At 42.3% G+C, this 20,739-nt stretch overlaps 1 protein-coding gene across 3 annotated transcripts in view; it reads left to right on the top strand.

Moving 5' to 3' along the window:
* The window catches only part of AHI1 (Abelson helper integration site 1), a 355,403-nt gene that overhangs the window by 312,723 nt on the left and 21,941 nt on the right, over window positions 1-20,739 (top strand). For 2 of the 3 annotated variants that reach the window (XM_063443258.1, XM_063443259.1), the window contains exons 22-24: window positions 13,844-14,006; window positions 14,110-14,207; window positions 17,897-17,976. In XM_063443258.1, coding sequence (XP_063299328.1) covers window positions 13,844-14,006; window positions 14,110-14,207; window positions 17,897-17,976 — 341 coding nt within the window. Of the gene's footprint in view, window positions 1-13,843; window positions 14,007-14,109; window positions 14,208-17,896; window positions 18,363-20,739 lie in introns of those variants that run through there. The other variant, XM_063443260.1, reaches the window with a different exon arrangement.

Here is a 20,739-nt window from a genome sequence, read left to right as displayed (position 1 = left end):
TTCTTTGCCTGTTTACTTCTTTTAGGAGCCTCGTGGCTGTGGCTGTAAGGAAAAAGGAGCTTGTGGAATTGTGGGATCTGTGTAGAATCATAGTTTCCTGTGATCCAATTTTGTGTCACTTTGATAGCCTAGCTAGCTTCACTGTGCGCTTTCGGACCATCCAGCTCTAGTTGAGTTGGGGACGTCCTGACCCGGACCATCCAGCTCTAGTTGAGTTGGGGACGTCCTGACCCGGACCCTTCGGCTCTAGTTGAGTTGAAAGGTCCACTGATTATTTTAACTGTGATAGGAGACTTAGCCTTGTGGCAGGGGACTCAGTTTCCTGGGGGGATTCAGGCAGGCATTGCTTGTTTTCCGCATCACGTGGTAGTGAGACTTATAGAGTGGGTTTTATAAGGGCACTACGGGAGTGAGGGTGGCGTGGCCACTTTAAGTGGACTGCTGTAACGAGGGAGGCTAGAAAGGATTTCGGACCGGTGTTAGCTGTTATCCTTGGCCGCTGGTAGTGAGACTTGAGGAAGTCATTCTCCGAGCGGGGACACTACGAGGTTGAGAAAGGTGACTTTGGAGTAAGCACATGTAGAAGGAAAGGGATTACTGTTGATTTCATTTGAACTGTGATGCATGCACTGTATTTCAACTGTACTGTTGTCTTGTTTGTTTAATGTGGAGTCATTTAAACTCCTGTATCTGTCTCTAAGGATTTTCCTTCCCTTACTCTTTACCTTTTCTACACTTCCTGTACTATTGTACTATCCACTCCCATTCCTCTTAATAGAGAAGTGATTGGTCACACACTTCTCACCTCGCTCCAATCCGTGTCTACCACCCCGGGTAGGCGGATTCAGTGACTAGTCTACGTTTTGGGAAGACGCACTTGAGAAAGACCCACGATTCTCAGGTGGCAGTCGAGCATTGTAGACGTTCTGGTTCAATTTTCCTTATCTTTCCCTATATCTGGGACGCTGGTGTAGGGGAGAAGGGATTATGGGGCAGGATTTAGGTAAGCCCAGTAAGGGCTGGTTAGCATGTGATTTAGTTGATGACAGAGAGGGTGAGGAGATGGTTAAAGGTGTTGAAAAGATCGCAAAAGTTTGTAAAATTGCTGTGCCGACATGTGGTAGGTTACAACCAGAAAGTTGGCGTAGATTGTTGATGGAAAAGAAAGGCAAGCTTGCAAATTATAATTTATTAAAAACAGCTGAAGCATGGTACAGAGTAGCAAAGGCTATTCAGCAAGAAGGTTGGGTTGAGGAAGAAATAATTCACAAGGGTGTGAAATTGTTTGTGTACCATAATAGTTGTGTTGCTGGGGCTCTTCCTCAGCCAGCGCCCCAAAATGGCGCCCGGGGGATGTCTATCCCAAAGGTCCAGTCAGCAATGGGAGATTGCCAGCTGACTATGTATCCCACTCCCAATCCTCCCAATCCCCATCCCGTCACCTCCCCCGTTTGCCCGGTCCTAAATTCTGATGGATCCTACTTTTCCCCTTCTCCTCCCCTAACATTCCCATCATCCTCATCCATCCCCAAGCCACCTTCTGAGTCTAATGCTAACATCTCATCTGCCATTCCTTCCTCACACTTTGTCTCCGTAGATAATCCTACCCTCCCATCTGCATCTGCCCAGTTCACTAACCCCTCCTCTCCTGCCACTGTCAATCTTGCTGATCCCACTCCGGCTCCTCCTTCTTCACCCGCCTCTACTGACTCTTCTCCACCCTCTCCCTCGCCCGCCCCGACCACAGCCCAGGTTCCCACCCCTTCTGCTAATCCCTCCCCAACCTCACTGCCCACTCCAGGTTCCGCCCCAACCCCCACCCAAATGGCCTGGCCATACCCCTTCCCATACCCCTATCCTCACTGGCCATACCCCTTTCCCCAAGCCACTCCCCAGGTTCCGGTCATGCCCAGTCCGGTTCAGTCTGCCCCGGATGTGCCCACATCCAACATGGCCGCCACGTCTTCCCTTAACCCCAATGCAACTTCCTTCCCCGCCTCCAATATGGCGGCCCCCAGCCATTCAGCACCCCTGATGCCGGTGCTTCCCGGTGATTACCGGTCCCAAGATTATGACCCAATGGCAACTCCCGCCTCCGGAGCTCCCTCCTATCCCCCGGCCCTGTCTCCTCAGGTGATCCCCTCACGCAGAAGGTCCCAGATAATAGAGCTAGATGAGGGAGAGGATGACAGGCTGTCCCAGGTTTCAATGGAGGCTGCGAGAGCCCACCGTTCTATTGAAGATCCCTTCGGCCATCAGGGTCGGGGAGAACAGGCCCCTCCTAAATATGTCGCTTTTAACCCCACACAAGCTAGTGCTTTAATGAAATCTCTCCCTGACCCAGAGAAACAGCCTATGCCTTTTTACCGAGGGATAGTTCAGATACAAAAGACTTATTCCGCCGCCTGGCGTGACCTACTGAGCATTTGTGCTATTAAAGCAGGGGATGCATATTGGCCCAGCATGGCCCGCCACCTCAGTACAGATCTACTTACAAGTGATGTTGATTATCCCTCCGGAGTAACCTTTTGCAATCAATTGAGAGATTGGGCTAAGGATAAACTTGCAGATCAAGCTGCTGGCCTTACTGATGTTGTGCAAGACAAAGGAGAATCAGTGGAAAGGTTTCATGCAAGATTATATCAAATGTTTACAGATTTGGGATTTGATCTCACTGACAAAATTCATTCACAAATGCTATCAGGTGCGTTTGTCCAAGGTGTTAAAGATTCCATACGCAAGGGAATCATTGCTGCACGCCCTGAATACAAGGTTGTTCCCCTAGATACGTTACTCCTAGTTGCTAGAGGTTTGGAATCTGCCCAAACCCCCAGAAGACCCAATTCAGCTCCTCTCATGGTGGCCCGTGCCACCCCCATCACCCCTGGCACCAAGGGTGTCAAGTTAGAGGACGTATCATGTTTCAATTGTGGGGCTAAGGGACACTACAGAAGTGACTGTCCAGAACCCAAAAGGGAACCGGGGGAGCCCAAAAAGTTTCCTACAGGGGAGCCCAAAAAGTTTCCCAAGCCTGCCCCGGCCCCTAAGACCATGAAAACGGTTCCAATTGTTGAGGAACCAGATGATGATTAGGAAATTGGCAAACCTGTGTCATTAACCCCTGTCATGGCAGTGTTTACAGGGGATAAGGGAGGGGGGCCGCTTGCCACAGTAACTTTACCCATTGAAGGCCAACCTACCACATTTCTTATTGACACAGGCGCAGCCCGAAGTGTTCTCAGAGAACAAGACCTGCCAGACCCATCTTTCTTGTCAAATATTGATGTCTCCTGTGTTGGAGTGGATGGCCAACCGAGACACAGTCCTCTAACAACCCCTCTGCGGGTTGGCACAAGCTTACTTGCTCGTTTTGTAGTTTCCTCCACATGCCCAATTAACCTGTTAGGCGCTGATGTCCTTTCACGCCTGCAGGCGTCTATAACCTTCACTCCAGATGGACAGGTAGAAATGTCTACACCTCTATCTGTTTCTGACACTTCAGCCCTGTGCTCCATACCTTTGATGCTGCAATTAGATATATCCAATGAGCAAGCAGCAGAACCTAGGTCCAATTTCCCAGATGAGTTAAAAACTCAGGTACCTGCTAAGTTATGGTCCTCAGGCCCAGAGGATATAGGTCATCTAAATGTCCCACCTGTGGTGGTTAAGCTTATCCCAGGAGCTAAGTTACCAAGGAAACCACAATATCCTCTAAAACCAGCACAGGCTGCAGCCATTTCTATTCACATCAAAGCGCTCCTGGAAAAGGGTGCTTTAGTGGAGTGTAAATCAGAATGTAATACTCCATTATTTCCTGTGAAGAAGAAGACTCTAAAAGGTGAGCCAGTAAAGTACAGGATGGTTCAGGATCTCCGTGCAGTCAATGAAGCCACTGTCCTGGACACCCCTCTTGTACCAAACCCCCATACCCTGCTCTCTGGCGTCCCACCTTCTGCAAAGTATTTCACAGTCATTGATCTAGCTAATGCCTTTTTCAGTGTTCCACTAGATCCATCCTGTCAATACCTGTTCGCTTTCACCCATGAAATGCAACAATATACATGGACTGTCATGCCCCAAGGGGCACAGAATTCTCCAAGTCAATTTGCCAAAGCCATGTGTACTATTCTTGACCCATGGCAAGCTGAACACCCAGAAGTTGTTTTACTCCAGTATGTGGATGATTTGTTGCTCTGTGGAGATGATATACCCACTACTGAAGAATGTTCAATTAGTCTGCTTTGCTATTTGGCAGAACAAGGATGTAAAGCTTCGCTTCTCAAGCTGCAATTCTGTCAACCTTCTGTGATTTTCCTTGGACATTGCCTATCTCAAGGTACCAGACATCTCACTCGGGACCGAGTCAGAACAATTCTGGACATTCAACCCCCAAGGACTTCAAAATCTCTTCATGCCTTCTTAGGCCTCATTTCCTACTGCAGAGCATGGATCCCAGAGGCCTCTCTGCTTATGCAACCTCTCTACGATGCACTCAAGTCAGATCCATTCGGCCTGACCAACGAAGCTCTGGACAATTTCAAATCTCTTAAGCGTGCCATTGCTTCTGCTCCTGCCTTGGGCCTACCTGATTACTCCAAACCTTTCAAATTATTTGTCTCTGAAAGACAAGGCCACGCAACAGGAGTTCTCACCCAAACTAATGACTTAAGAGGCCGCCAGAGGCCTATTGGATATTTCTCATGTCAACTGGACATTGTGGCCAGAGGGACCCCTTCCTGTCTCAGGGCTGTTTTTGCTGCAAGAGAGCTCATAGAAAGAACCTCAGACCTGGTCCTTGGCCACCCCCTGGTTGTTTTGGCCCCTCATGACATTTCTGCCATCATCAACCAAGTCCAGCTCAAGCACGTGTCTCCAGCCAGACACCTACGCCTGCAGTGCCATCTTCTTCTACCTGACAACATTTCCATCCAAAGATGTCAAGTTCTTAACCCATCCACTCTTCTTCCACTCCCTGAGGGGGGTATCTATTATGGATTTATCACAGATGAAACCTACATTTACCTGCTCTGTGGATGTATCAAGAAAGTCATGCATCCACATTTGACATTTTATGAAGATGAAAAGCCTCTCTGTGAAGGCCCAGATTACGCCTTCTGTACCATGTGGTACAAACCAGACATTACTCCCGAGCCTTGCTATGAAGATGAGCTCTACCATTGGACTGATGTTAAGCTCACTGCTCAAGATTTCTATTGTGACTCTGAAGGCAATAGCATGGTCTTGGTCCAATTACCTCAACAACTTAACTACCTTTACCGCCATTGGGATACTGCTATCCCACATATTCCTGTTACCAAATTGAAGACAAAGTCATGGAATGATCTTGGGCCCATGGCAAAGTTATGGGCCACCATGGATGAAGAACAGCTACAGGAAAATGGTATTGTCAAATACCCAACAACTGACCTTCTGGAAGCATGGCCACGCCACTTCCTAGAAAAAGAATTTAAAGACCTAGTTATAACAAATGACTATGACCCAGAAACTCCTCATGACTGTTTCGAACAGATGAAAATGGAAACAGTACACTTACCAACTGTGCATGAGAATCCATTACCGGATCCGGATTTTACTCTGTTTGTGGATGGTTCAAGGTATGCTGATGAAGAAGGAAAATACCATACAGGATATGCCGTAACCACAACAGAGGAAGTTCTCAAGTCATCACCTCTACCGCCAGCAATGTCTGCGCAAGAAGCTGAATTGCAAGCCCTGACTTCAGCATGCAAGATTTCCAAGGGAAAGCGTGCCAACATCTATACAGATTCAAGATATGCTCTGGGTGTGGCACATGACTTCGGCCTCATTTGGAAGACAAGAGGATTTCTTACCACTGCCGGTACACCAGTCAAACACAGCTCTGCAATCAAGGAACTAATGGATGCCCTCCTACTCCCTGAAGAAGTGGCCGTTTTGAAAGTAAAGGCACATGGGAAATTGGATTCAGATGAAGCAAAGGGCAACCATTTAGCTGACCAGGCTGCTAAGCAAGCGGCCAGAGATTTGCAGGAAGTGGATGAAGAAGTGTCCGGTCAAGAAGAAGAAGTTCCTATCTTTACCTTGCAAACTCTTCCTACTGACCTAAGAATTTTGCGAGAACAACAAGCTGCAATTACCCCTGAAGAAATCCAGAAATGGAAGAAGAAAGGAGCTGTCCTAAAGGACGGAATTTACTACAACAATTCTAAATTTTGCCTTCCAAGAAGCTTATACCCAGCAGTTGTCCAATGGGCCCATGGGCCTGCACATCTGTCAAAAGACCTAATGGCCGCCCTCATTCAAAAATATTATGAAGCACCTGGAATCACAACCCTGATCAACAGCTTCTGCAGGGCCTGTGTCATTTGTGCAAAATGTAATCCAGGAAGACCAATCAAGGTGCCTGCAAAGCACCTAGCAAAACCCATGTACCCATTCCAGAGAATTCAAATTGATCATATCCAAATGCCCAAGAGTGGGTCTCATGAATATGCACTAGTAATGGTGGATATGTTCTCAGGCTGGCCAGAAGCCTACCCTGTAGCCAATATCACTGCAAAAACAACCGCAAGACGCCTACTTACAGACATTGTATGTAGATTTGGACTTCCAGAAGTCATTGAAAGTGATCAAGGCCCAGCCTTTACAGCAACAGTGACTAAAGAAATTTGGACTGCTCTGGGAGTGACCCTAGCCTTCCACACCCCTTACCACCCACAAAGTAGTGGTAAAGTAGAGCGCATGAATGGCACTCTAAAAGCCAGAATGTTAAAAATGTCACAAGAAACAAAAATGCCCTGGCCAGAAAGTCTGTCAATAGCTTTGTTCAGCGTTAGGCACACACCTAGAGGGAAACACTCGTTATCCCCATATGAAATTCTATTTGGGACAGCACCCAGGCTAGGTTGTTATTATCCACAGCAGTTACAGCTTCAATCAGATGTTTTAGTAGACTATGTAACTGAACTTGCAAGTGCCTTGAACAAAATACATGCCCAAGTTTTCTCTTCAATTCCAGATCCTGATCTGAACACAGGTACCCATAACCTGCTTCCCGGAGATTGGGTTCTGGTTAAGAAGTTCGTGCGGAAAAGCTCCCTGGAACCAAGATTTGACGGGCCATTCCAAGTTCTCCTGATCACCACAACTTCCGTCAAATTGGCCGGCAGGCCACATTGGATCCACGCTTCCCACTGCAAGAAGTCTCCTGCCCCAGAGGAAGCAGATACCGCACAACCATGTACCTCTGGTACATTGTCTCCTTAATTAGTTTAACTAAGGCCCAACAAGTAGCCATCACTAAAGATGCTAGTGGGTACACTTTCTGGTATAATTCATCATGTACCCGTGTGGCTACCTATACCTTTGATTATTGTGACATCGTAGAATGCCCATTCACTACAACACAAATCCAGAATATCTATAGAGATATCCCTCATGTAAAAGATCCATATGTTTGTGTAGTTGACAAACAATGGGGGCATGATTGTGGCCATTGGGGGGCGGCGGGATGGAATGCCGGGCCTTCCTGGGGCTACAAGCCAAAAAGTGCCTTATCTAAAGTAGATGATCATGGTAGGTCCCTCCTTCAAAGAATGACTCTGAGAAAGCCTGGAGGAGGCACACCAATGAAATTAATTCTTAATGTTGAACATCCAAGCCCAACAGATGCAGACCAGTATGTATTGGGAATGTACTGGAAAAAGGGCCACTATACTAAATTAGGGCATTTCTACCTTAAAGATATGTGTAATTCCCCTGAGTGGCGAGGAGCTACTCATATGGTCACAAACCCATTAAAACCACACATCCAGTCCTTTAAGGACATGATGGCCATTGCTAACCCCACCTTTGAAGATACTATGGCCGCTGAAACAGGTTTTAATGATGTTAACCTATGGTTAGAATGGATGAAATATAATGCCAACAAACATAACCGAACCGCATGCTATGTGTGTGGTGGTGCCCGGCCTCATCTGGGCACTGTACCTTTAACCCTGCCAGTAGATGATGAGAAATGCATTTTAAGTCTTTTTGCCTACCAATATAATTTCAACAGGTCTCAATGTCAAGCATGGACAACGGAGTATCCTCTTATAGCCAAAAATGTAAGACCTCCTCATGGTGTTACTGTATATAAAGGTAATTACACTTGCTATGCCAAACATGATGGGATTGGTAAATTTGTGGGTAACTTTCGCGCAGGTTATTGTAGTACATATAGAACTGTTCCTGTACGTTTGCTGCAGCAGCACACTAGGTCACTGGGAGATATTTACTGGTTGTGTGGGGATTTACAGTTAAGATCCAGAATGGACACAGAGTGGTGGGGGGAGTGTACATTGGCCAAGGCCATTATGCCTATACACATTATTTCTGACACACACACCAACACCCATGAGTCCAGCCACACTAAGGCCAAGCGTGAAGCCCCAGTAAAAGGAAGTTTTGACCCTCACATTTACATTGATGCCATTGGGGTGCCTAGGGGGGTACCCAATGAATTTAAAGCAAGAGATGAAGTTGCTGCAGGATTTGAATCAATTTTTACCATAGTTACTGCAAACAAGAACTTAAATTGGATAAACTACATTTATTACAATCAACAGCGTTTTGTTAATTACACCAGAGATGCCCTCCAGGGATTAGCCGAACAATTGCAGGCAACATCCCAAATGGCCTTCCAAAATAGAATAGCCCTGGATATGATCCTAGCCGAAAAAGGAGGGGTATGTAAAATTTTGCCCGACACCATGACATGTTGTACCTACATCCCAGAAAACACAGGTCCTAATGGTAAAGTTACATTAGCCATAGCAAAATTAAATGACCTCTCAGAAGAATTAAAAAGGAATTCTGGGATAAAAGATCCCTGGGACAGATGGTTTAGTTGGATGACAGGTTGGAAAAAGGCTTTAATGTATATTGGTATGGCAATACTAATTTCTTTTTTTATCTTTGCTCTTCTCTTTTGTTGTGTCTTCCCCTGCCTAAGGAAAGCTCTCACGAAGACTATTGACCAAGCGGCACCCACTTTCACACTACTTGATGTTTATGACCAAGATTTCCAGGATCTCAACTCACCCTGTTTGCCGCTGCAATCCATCCCTTTTGATGATAAAGTGCAGGAATTCTAGGAAGGGACTAACTTAGGGACAGCATCTGTCAGTGAATGGTAAAGACCCCGTGTTGGAGAAGTGGTGGATTAGCTGCCATGGGATACCCATGGGTGTGAAGTGTTCGAGAGCCATACTGACGGATGAGTTAGCCTATCAGGGTCAGAACTAGGGACAGCCTTGCACTTTGCATTAACACCTAGCTAGCGGCCACAGGGTTTCTGTGCCTTTGGGTTAACACGTCTTCCTGGTACTAACTTAATAAAGTTTTATCTCTTAGAATCTAACATTTCATAGGGGAGACTGATGTAGAATTATTAAAAAACCTTATTGTACTTGTATTCAATTATTGCACTAACTCCATTTTAACCTTATACTGTGACAATCCTCCATTTTGTCCTCCTAACCTGACTTGTTCATTTTAAAACTACATTACATGACAGTATTTCTCAGCACATTTAATACAATAGACAAGGACAGTATTCTCCATAAGGATATGACTAACCCAGGAACTGTTGAATTTCCCCTAACTCGCAACATAATATAATTTAAAGGCCATGAGAACACAGTAGTAATGAAATGTTCTATTCATAAGAGACCTTGCACCTAACCACGAGATTTGACATCACCGACCGAGTAAAATGACGCTCAAGACCCCTTGTCCCCCACCCGTGTCCGGAAAAGTACCACCTCTTGGTGGGTGGACACGGAACTAACCACTTAGCTTTTGATCCAATTAATTATATTGATAGGTGGACACTAACCCAGACACTTAACAATTAATCCAATTAATGATGTTTATTCACTGATATCTTGATAATCAATGATGACGAAAATGTCTCTTAAAAGGGCCTGCGCGCCCGCTGATTCTGCACTTGCCAATAAATTTCCTCGAAGTTATTTTAACCTGAACTCCGTGTGTCAGACTGAATTACTTCAGCGTATATACGCAATTCAATTCTCTTTAATTTGGACAGGAACAGATAGACACTTAAACATTTTGGTTTACTGAAAAAGTACCATAACAGGGGAAGCTGTGTCAATGTACAGGAAACCCAACAGCCATGTCAAAGAGCAGTAGGGAAGTAAATTAATAGGTCAGTGAAAAAACGTTTTTGTACCTGCCATTGACATGGAAATCAACCCCCTCAAACAGTGTCTTATTTGCATTTTTTTCACAATTGTACTCTGAATGTACTGTATATTGTCATTGCCCTTGATATTAGTCCTGCCCACATCTAAAATCAGAAAGTTCATAATACCAAAGCATCAACCTGGGTCTGCCACATTCTTTTCACCTTAGTTTATTTGTTGTTGTTATATTTGTATTGTGCTATACTATCGAATATGTTGGTCAATTTTAAATTAAAGGGACACTATAATCACCAAAACGACTTTAGCTGAATTAAGTAATTTTAGTCTATAGATCATACCTCTGAAGTCTCACTGCTTAATTATTTGCCTGCATAAAATAAAATGGTTTCATTTTCAATCAGATGTTAACTTGCTTCAGAAGTTTTTATCTCCTGCTCTGTGAATTGAGCTTTAATCACACACAGGAGGTCCCTGCGGGGTCTAGCAAGCTATTAACAGCGCAGGAGATAAGAAATTGTAGAGTAAACGTTCAATAAAGGAAGTGTAAACATTAGATCACACTTTGCAGCAAATGTTTAGGAAGGCTGTGCAAGTCACATGCAGTTAGGTGTGATTAGGGTGCCTAAACAAAGTGATTTCACTCCTTAATGGCAGAGAATTGAGCAGTGAGACTGCGGGGGCATGATCTACACACCAAAATTGCTTCATTAAACTAAAGTTGTTTAGGTGTCTATAGTATCCCTTTAAAGGGAAACTATAGTCACCATAACAACTACAATTAATTGAATTTGTTCTGGTGAGTAGAATCATTACCTTCAGGCTTTTTGCTGTAAACACTGTCTTTTCAAAGAAAATGCCGTGTTTACATTACAGCCTAGTGATAACTTCTGGGTCATGGCTGCCTAAAATGCATTCAAACATTCAGTATCTCCTCCCTCTGCATTCAGACACTGAACATTCATTGATTCAATTAATCTCTATAAAGGAGATGCTGATTGGCCAGGGCTGTGTTTGAATCATGCTGGCTCTGCCCCTGATCTGCCTTCTTGTCAGTCTCAGCCAATCATATGGGAAAGCACTGTGATTGGATCAAGTAACCAGTTCTGATGATGTCAGTACACTGCTTGTTTTTCTGAGTCTAACAGCATGCAGAGTTACAGCTTCAGGCTTGAATACAGTAAGATTTTTGCTATATTTATGGCGGCATGAGGAGCCGGGGGGGGGGGGGCACTAGATGGTGGTTTTAACACTATAGGGTCAAGAATACATGTCTGTGTTCCTGACCCTGTAGTGATCCTAATGCCACACCAACCAATAAATATTTGAGCCCAGAGATTGCAGGGATTCTTGCATGTAAAATTGTCTAGTATCTATAAAGCAAGTTTTGCTGGGCTTAATACATTAATATAGGTGCATATTTTCTGCCTGCAAGTGAAAAGCTGTCTGTGGGCAGTATGTAGTGCACTTGTACATCTCATATAAATTATCCATAGAATTGACATTAGGCATTGCAGAGTTCCAAACTGCCTAAGTCATGTGTTCTGGGGGTGCAACTTGCCCCCATCACACAATTAATAATATCTCTGTATGTGCAGTGTTACAAGCAGAAATACTACACATCTAGACTCCTACCACTGTGACTTCTTCAAAAAGCAGAAGTGGTCATGGTGGTCGGAGTAACCTTTTAATGTACTTTTAGATCAGGAAGACAAAGAGTAATGTATCTGCTTACAGAGACTGTAGCCTTAATGACTGTGTTTTCTCTCTTTCATGTGTCCCTTGTTTGTGCTTTTGTCTACCTAATAATCAAGTGCTTATTGTATGAAATCTAGACATTCAAGGCATTTTAGCAAATTGTAAAGTACAGTTGATAATGAGGGCACTCATACATATACCCTTGGAAAACAGTGCACTGGATGTGAGTGAATGGAGTTCCAGTGTTAAGGGAACATTCCAAACACCATAACTATTATAGCAGTGTAGAGGACATTACAGTGGTTATGGTTCCAAGAGTGTCTTGGAACTCCCCTCATTGTAAGTCAAACTAAACTGTTTGTGAACTTATTTGGGAACTGCCAGGTGCCAATCTCCACTTCCAATACAGTTACAGGAGAACGGATTGCTCTCTCGAGCTAAGCCCTGCAGTGGAGTGTCAGGTGATCACTTCAAGCAATTAGCTAAGCCCTGCACCACTGGACTTTGCTCAGACTAAGGGTTTCCACATCTCCTGTAGTTGTAGTGGAGGAAGGGGTGCCTGGCATATCCCAGGTAGGGAGTCAAGCCATTCTAAAACGGTTTGACTACTTACAATGGGTAGGGGGCACCTGAGAACTCTTGGCACCATAACATACAACAATTGGACATCGATATGGATACATAATGGAGAAATGTGAATCTATAATGTCTCTTGAACACGATGGCATCATTTTACTTCAGTAGACCATATGCTGTTAGGCATAATAAAACAAAATGTACAAAACAGGTAGACCAATTCTGTATTGACAACAACACCTTAAATTTAGACCAGCATGCCAGGGGCCCAGAAACACATTGCTTATCAATATTGTGTTGACGTTTTCTCCACATCTTGTGTACTCTGCTCTATCATAACCTGCTTTTGTGTCTCTCTTTACTCACTCACCCTCTTTTTGTTCTTGTCTTTATTGACTATCAATTTGTATGCGTTTCCTTACCCTGTGTCTCTCTTTACCCCCTTTTTGTGTATCTTAATACTTAATCACCTTTATTTGTTTTTTTTCCCCTGACTCCATTTGTTTTGTCTTCCTGTACCTCTCACGCTCTTATATCACCCCCACATGCCCTGTCCTGGATTTTAGCATGGAGAGCACTGCCATAGGCTTCTAGCATGCCAGGCAAATGGAGAAATGTTGCAATATGATGTTAAGTTCAATCTCTGCTTCCTACCGTTGCTTGCACTGCCACTTTGACATTGGAGCACTACTGACAGACTATGCAGAAGAATCCTCTGCACAATCCTGTCCCCATACTAGAAAGAGTGATGGATCGAATGGGTGTGCCTGGGGCAAGCCACTCCCCCACCACCCAGTTTATATGCTACTGTGTGGATGGTTAGGCAAAGGGTGACCAAATAGAACCAAATAGAACCCTCGTGCCCTTGTATAACCACTTATTTGATGATTTGCCAACCTTAAAGCTGGCAAAGCATCATGGGGTTTTTAGTTCTACAACCGCTGCAGTCTATTTTTTTTTTTTTGTCCACCCCTAGCATAAAGCAAATTAATCAGGTGGCACTTTGAGTTGGTAAATACTCTTTCAGTTGCAGAGTTCAGCTGTGGTGTTTCTAAGAAAGTGAACACATTTTATGTAGGTTATTTTCTATATAAATCAATAAGAGAACAGCTGTTCTGAATTTAGTATTTGGTATGATTAGTGTGTTAAACCATTTCTAACATTTCCCACAGTTCTTTATCGTGTTTCTCCTGCTGTGTTCCCACCACCTTGATCCCTTCAACAAAGGTTTACAAACCCTCAATTCTTACCAAGGTAGAGCTTTGGTTTCAGCTGTTTATCTGTGAGAGGAAGTAAATGTTGAAGGGTTTTCTTTGTGGCATGGATGTGATAAAATTGTGGTGGTCTTATCTCTCTTTTAGGCCGTGGCTCTGTATGACTACACAGCGCATCGATCAGATGAGCTAACCATCCATCGCAGTGACATTATCCACGTGTTGTACAAAGATAATGACAATTGGTGGTTTGGCAGTCTAGCAAATGGACAACAAGGTTATTTTCCAGCAAATTATGTAGCTACTGAATGTAAGTTCACATATCCTTCCAATATAGGCTTATGTGGGTTTAACTGATTGTTGTGCCTCTAGACATCTTGAAATCACTCCACTTGTATGTGTTTTGTTTTCAGTTCAACATGAAGATCTCCCTTCAAAATCAACCACAAATAGTTTTGCTCTCCAGAAGGAAAAACTTGAATCCGAAGAAGGTCTAAAGAGTAGATACATGGTAATTATACAGTGAATTCCCCACCCCCTCATTGCACTTCTATTTTAATTTTGGTATATTTGTATGTAATGGAGGACAGTGGTTCATAGCTACTCTTAAGACCACAAGGGTGCCATATAGATTACCATGAACAAAATGGGCTATATATTCACCTGCTCGTCTGCTCCATGTGTATGCATTAGTCCTTAAAATGAAACTGTTGCTACAACCTGATAGCTGTCCAAACGCTACCTGTGGGTTGTGCTTTTATGTTTTGTTTTTGGGGCGGCTTTTTTTTTATGTTATATGTATGCTGTGTACATTCCATTAACTCCCTACAGTGCTGTGTGTGAGGGCATGGTACTGTTGAACGAATGCCCACATGCACTTGGCACCTGGTACATGAGATGGTAAAGTTGCCTTGAACAAAGAAGTGCTGCAAAGATATGTACAGGACCATCGCAAATCTCGGACTCTGTTTCACTGTCTCCCGTATGTAAGTGGAGCTTACACTGTTCTGAGAAAGCTCAGGGCACTAAGCCCATAGGCAGAATGCTTCAAAAGCACCCTGTGCATGCTCTGCATGGTAGAGGCAGGCCAGATAGGCAGTCAGACAGCCTAGCATGCACACACATCAAGGTAGCATGCTTCCTTTTAGGGCAGACTCCCTGTTGTTACCTTCACTTGGCTTGCCTCCATTCTTGCCTTGTTGGGAAGTATGGGTAAGTATGTGTTTTATTAAATCCACAGCACTATTCACTTCAGTAGTGTTTAACGTAGATGAAGGAACTCTCATTTCTGGTCAACATAATATAATAGTCTTCAACAGATATTTCTATGTACTTTATTCAGCCATAAAAAGAACAGGCAAAGTTTCGAAATCCTAAAGTTTCTTTCTCCTGCCCTTAGGGTGTTCTGCATATTCTGTTTATAGTAGAATAAATGACGCAGAAATTATATCACCTTAACTAGCAAATGTTTAAAGAAACTGTTATTAATATATTTTGACTATATCCTCTATCTGTATGCAGTTAGCATACAGGTTAAAAATAAACAAAAGACAAAAGACCAAATCCAGACTCCAGCATGTCACAATTCTTAGTATGCTAAAATATATAATTAAACCATGTGAGGTCCTTAATTAAAGGGACACTATAGGCACCTAGACCACTTCAGCTAATTGAAGTGCTCTCAGTGCACTGTCCCTGTTACCATCTCCCTGCAATGTAAAGATTTACAGTTTTAGCGACACTGCAATGTGTTAAGATTGCTTCTAGTTGCTCTACCAGACAGCCACAAGAGGCACTTCCTACTTTGCATGGAGACATCCAGCGTGTTGAAAAACACCATAGAAAAGCATTTAGTCAATGCTTACCTATGGGGAAGGCCTAATGCACCGCCCATGTACATTAGGTTTCCACATTGGCTGACATCGGCAGAGGAGAAGCCCGACCCGGTGCCGAAGGACGTCGGTGCTGGCATCAGGTAAGTGGAAAAAAAACACATTTTTTAAACCCTTTACATCACACATCTACGTGGGGCAGAGGCTTCGTATAGTGTTAGGAATACAGCTTTGATCATTAAAGGACCGCTTCGGACACTATAATGACGTCATTTAAAATAAGTCGTTATGGTGTCTTAAGGTCCTGAGCACTGTTGTATTTGAAGGGATTAAACCATTTATGAACAGTTTAACCCCAAAGTGCTCTCAACAGCACCCATCCTCCTTTCACCTCTGCCTCCTTCAGCACCAGCTTTGTGAAGACTTTCAAGGGAACACTGGTGATATGTTAAACAACAAAAACACATCCACACTATATACAAATCAAATAGTGTGATGGAAAATTGCAGTTATCTCTATGGATAGTGGTGACAGCCTTCTCCAGGAAAATCCCAGATAATATTATTTACAAAATGGTATGAACGCTGGTGATAGGCTGAAAGCATTAGCTGAAAATAAATATTGAAAATGCTTTAGAAAATGTAAAACGTATGGAGGCAGAGAAGCCAGGAGGATGGGTGCCATTGAGAGCACTGTGGGGGTTTAACCGTTCATATAGCCCCTAAGGTAAGATGGTACCCTGGACTTCAATGTACTGTAAGGAGTTCCTTGAGATGCATAGTATTTTACGGTAATTGCATACCTCTGCTCTGGACTATATTTCTCAGTTGTATTTCAGAAAAACATATTTATTTGTATTAATTCTGGAAGTGGATTCTAAACATGTATTTAAAGGGACACTCCAGGCACCCACACCACTTCTGCCCATTGGAGTGGTCTGGGTGCCAACTCCCACTACTCTTAACCCTGCAAGTGTAATTATAACCCTGCAAGTGTAATTTATAAACTGCAATAATTACCTTGCAGGGTTAACTCCACCTCTAGTGGCTGTCTACTAGACAACTATTAGAGAGCACTTCCTGTGTGAGGACCTCCAGCGTCGCTCATTTCCCCATAGGAAAGCATTTTCGATGCATTTTCAGTGCTCTCCTATGGGGAGCGCTAATGCGCTAATGCGCTGCCGCGCATGCGCATTAGATCTCCCTGGCCGGTGGGCGGTATTGTTTTCCTGGCACTGGAGTTTCCCTTTAAGGAACATCCAAAACATTATGTGCAGTTTGCACAGTTTATGGTGCGCGGAGATACCGAACTCCTTCATACTTAATATTATAAATTTATTTGCTGAACTCTTTTTCCTCTGCTAGATTATCACCTCTTTTCTGTGATGTCATAAGGGGAGGCCTGTATGGCACGTGCTTTTATGGTTCTAGAATAGGCATAGGCAACCTTCGGCACTCCAGATGTTTTGGACTACACCTCCCATGATGCTTTGCCAGCATTATAGGTGTAAGAGCATTATGGGGGATGCAGTCCCTGTAATCTAGAACAACTTGTACTGCGGTCATGTACTATCTGAGATAAATGGCATATATTCTGTGCTGAGCATGGTCATGCTTGAATTTGAAGGCTGTCTGAATCATGAATAGACTCACATGACAGTCAGTGACATTGTTTCATATGGCATTGTTAACGAGGTTAATTTGCTGATTTCAAAGCACAATTAGAATTTTTCACTTCAGAAACCACTGATCTAGACCGATAATCTATAATATTATTTACATTTTAGCTATAATGCGATTGGTCCTTAAGCATTATTGACATTCCATACAGTCATCACAGAAGGGTCCTTAAAGATGGTATGCCAGTAAGGTCAAGGCAGCACTATAAAAAAAGAGGAGGAAATCTATTTTGAAATATGATCTCTAAACAAATATTTTTTAGGACAAACTTTCACTAGTCTTTAAGCAGTTAAATCTAGGGATGTAAATTCTTCACAGCTTGCTTTTTATTTTCACACAGAAAAATCTGTAATTGTCTTGGTTCTGAAATTTGAATGAATAAAGATTATGTATTTGGCTTGCATAAGAAACTTTCTTTAAATGACAGAAAGCCAGGTGCTTGTATGGTTCTTTTGAGCCATTTGTAGTGTTCACATTTCACCTGGGAACAGCCTAGCCAGCTTAAAGTGGGTTCAAGCTCTGCTTCCTTCCTTCAAACCACATAACAGTAAGTAGACCCCAAGTGAGACAGCTTGTTGGAAATGGGGGTGTATTCTTTTTATAATCAGGAAACTAGTGGGTTTCTAAGATACGTAGTCTTGGCCTCTTTGTCTTTCTTAATTCTACCCAGCTTATTTGTTTGTTTGCAGATGTTGGCAACCCCCAGCAAGTCAAAGGATCTCAAAATTATGTCACATCATGACACAGATGCAAACTCACCTGTGACACAGTAAGAAGCATTAGTTCAGACGTTTCACGCTCTACAATGCAACACAAAATGAAATGTTTTCATTTTCCCAATCTAAATGTCAACAGTATTGCACGCAAATAACACAGCAAACGTCTATCCATTCAAAGTTATCTATTAAACAACACCCTTTTTTCTCAATTTTTTTTTAATGAAAACTCTTCGGCCTGCCAAGATTAACACTTAAGTTTGAATAAGTAACTGTTGGTGCATTGACCAACTAGGCTGTCAGAAAGTATTTTTTTCCTTTTGAAAACCATAATTCCATTTAAAGCATATTACATTGTCTTTTTGAGACAATGTACACCTATGTTTGTTACAATATAGGTTTAAGAATATTCCTTTTAACAATATATCACAAAGGCTGTTTTTTTTGTCTTCCCATTAACCCATTTTATTATATTTTTGATATGCAGTTTGTATAATAAATTAAATATTTTTGCAGTCCTTATTTTCTCCCAGTTTTGACGTACTATGTTTCTTTTATGACTTATAATGGTAATCCAATCCAATAAATATTTGTTTTATAAACTTTCTTTAAAATGTATTAGTTTGCATTAATTTCCAGGTTACATTTAAGTATTAAATCACTTAACATTTATTGTTATGTATCCAGGTTGGATTTGATTTAAATAACAATTTAAATCACTAGTCATGAAGACTCGATTTAAATCATGATTTTAAAACATATAGTTCCATTCGTATTGGTTGTTTTTAATCTTTAATATTTGAAACTAACTAACTTAAATTCAAGATGTTCATTGTGTGTACACAGATTTTTACAATCCGATTTTTTTTTTTTCATTTTTTTTTTGTATATTTATTTTATAATTATTATGTTTTTGCTGTGTGTGCTGAGTGCATCAATGGGGAAAGACTGGAGGTAATTTAGTAGTAAACAGACATGGTAAACAAGATCGTTGTTATCCATATTGGTTTAATGCCACCACAGACCCTTTTAAAAAAAATGTTGAATCCAGTTTGAACATTTTTATTCAGTGCTACAGGAAATCAGCTACATAGTGTAATTTCACCTGGCTCTGAGACACAGCTCATCATTTAAATAATTTGTTGCTGGCACCACAAGAGTCATTTCTGATATATGAGCTGGCAGTGGTAGACTTAAACATCCTGCTCACATATACGTCAGGACAAAGGGAGCTATAATCCAACAGGGTAGAAAGAGACAGCAGAAACCAGTTTAAAATGCCAACTAACTAGCCAAAAAAAAAGAGTAATCTACATAATACATTTAAACTACACATTTGTGTGATGACTGCATGTCATTTTATACTGCATTCTATCTTCTGTGGTGAGGTTTCTGTCAATTATTTCCTTATAATAATGAGATTTAATGCCTGTCACTAGTCCATTGCACACTGAAAAGAACTTTAAATGTATAAACCACCTTCTGTGATTGGATTGTTTGGTTCCTCATATATATTTGAATTTTCTGTTCTAACTCAAAAATGTTGTATTAAAAATAAAAATACATAATTTTGCTTAAAACAGCTATTACATGTATGAGTTGGAATCTAAGGAATAACTTGCTGTCTGAGCTAAATTGCATGTAATGCCTAGGAAGTAGAAACACATAGGTTTGTGTTGGGTATAATACTGATGCAATCTCCTTTAATGTGGCAAGTGTTATTTGCGTCTCTGTATATATGTCTATGTATATGCGCCTGTGTCATCACTTATTTCTTAGCAGCCTTTTCAAGTGTTTTGCATATCCATTCTACAAAATCTTTTGTCATAGTCAGATTATGTAGGACACTAATGTATAAAACAAGTTCTTTTCACTTGTTATTTTCTTGTGTTCAATGCAACACTTTAGTTACAAAAAATATTGGCATATGTGCAATTTTTTTTATTTTTATTTTTAAATATCACAGTACTGGTAAAATTTACATACAGTCACTGACAGACACACATCACTGATTTAACACACTCTTGGCCAACACACACTCACTGATTTGATACATACATATACTCTCACACACACACACTGACAGACATACACTCACACACATTTTCTCATACACTTACAATTTCATATTTTAATTTAAGTCCACCCAACTTGCTGATCTTACAAAGAGCTGTAGTGGGTTCTTTCCTTGGGCTCCAGTGTGGATACTGTCCTTGGAGTCCAGTGTGGGGTTGGTCAAATCTACTTGCTCTGCTACCTTGCGTGCCATTTAGTGATGCCGGGGCCGGAGTGACAATATATTTCAGCTCCTGGGATCATCGTAGGGTGCGCAAGGAAGAAGAGCACAGGTCAGAGCTCACTCGCCACCTGCCTACAATGTACGCAGCTGCCTGCCTCAGGAAAGTCCCTAGGGTGGTTACTCAGGGAGGCCTTGGGCCCCCCATGACATGGGGCTAACAAGGCATATGGTAAAGTTGTTGGGGAATTGGATGGCGGTGATTTCTGTCTCTCTTATCCTAAGTCCTAAGTGTGATACTATTCTGCGTGCTGGATCAACTGTAATCCTGACAGTCCCTACATAACTGAAATTCCAACACAGTCAATATGAGTATTTCATAAAGATTCTATTTTGTCTATGTCTAAGGACCAGGTGGTCCGAAACATGTAAGGAAGATTTTTCTTTGGCTTTTGTTTTCCCCTGTTTGTTTAGGTAACTTGGAATAAACCTTTCCATTTTAATTCAGAGCACTAATCTATGGATCCATCACTGCCGCCAAATCGAAAAGATGGTGACAAAAGTATTATTTAATATTACT

Source organism: Pelobates fuscus, chromosome 2, assembly GCF_036172605.1.
Source record: "Pelobates fuscus isolate aPelFus1 chromosome 2, aPelFus1.pri, whole genome shotgun sequence".
NCBI classification, from domain to species: Eukaryota; Metazoa; Chordata; class Amphibia; order Anura; family Pelobatidae; genus Pelobates; species Pelobates fuscus.
Note: the sequence above shows the minus strand (reverse complement) of the source record. Positions and strands in the feature narration are given on the sequence as shown.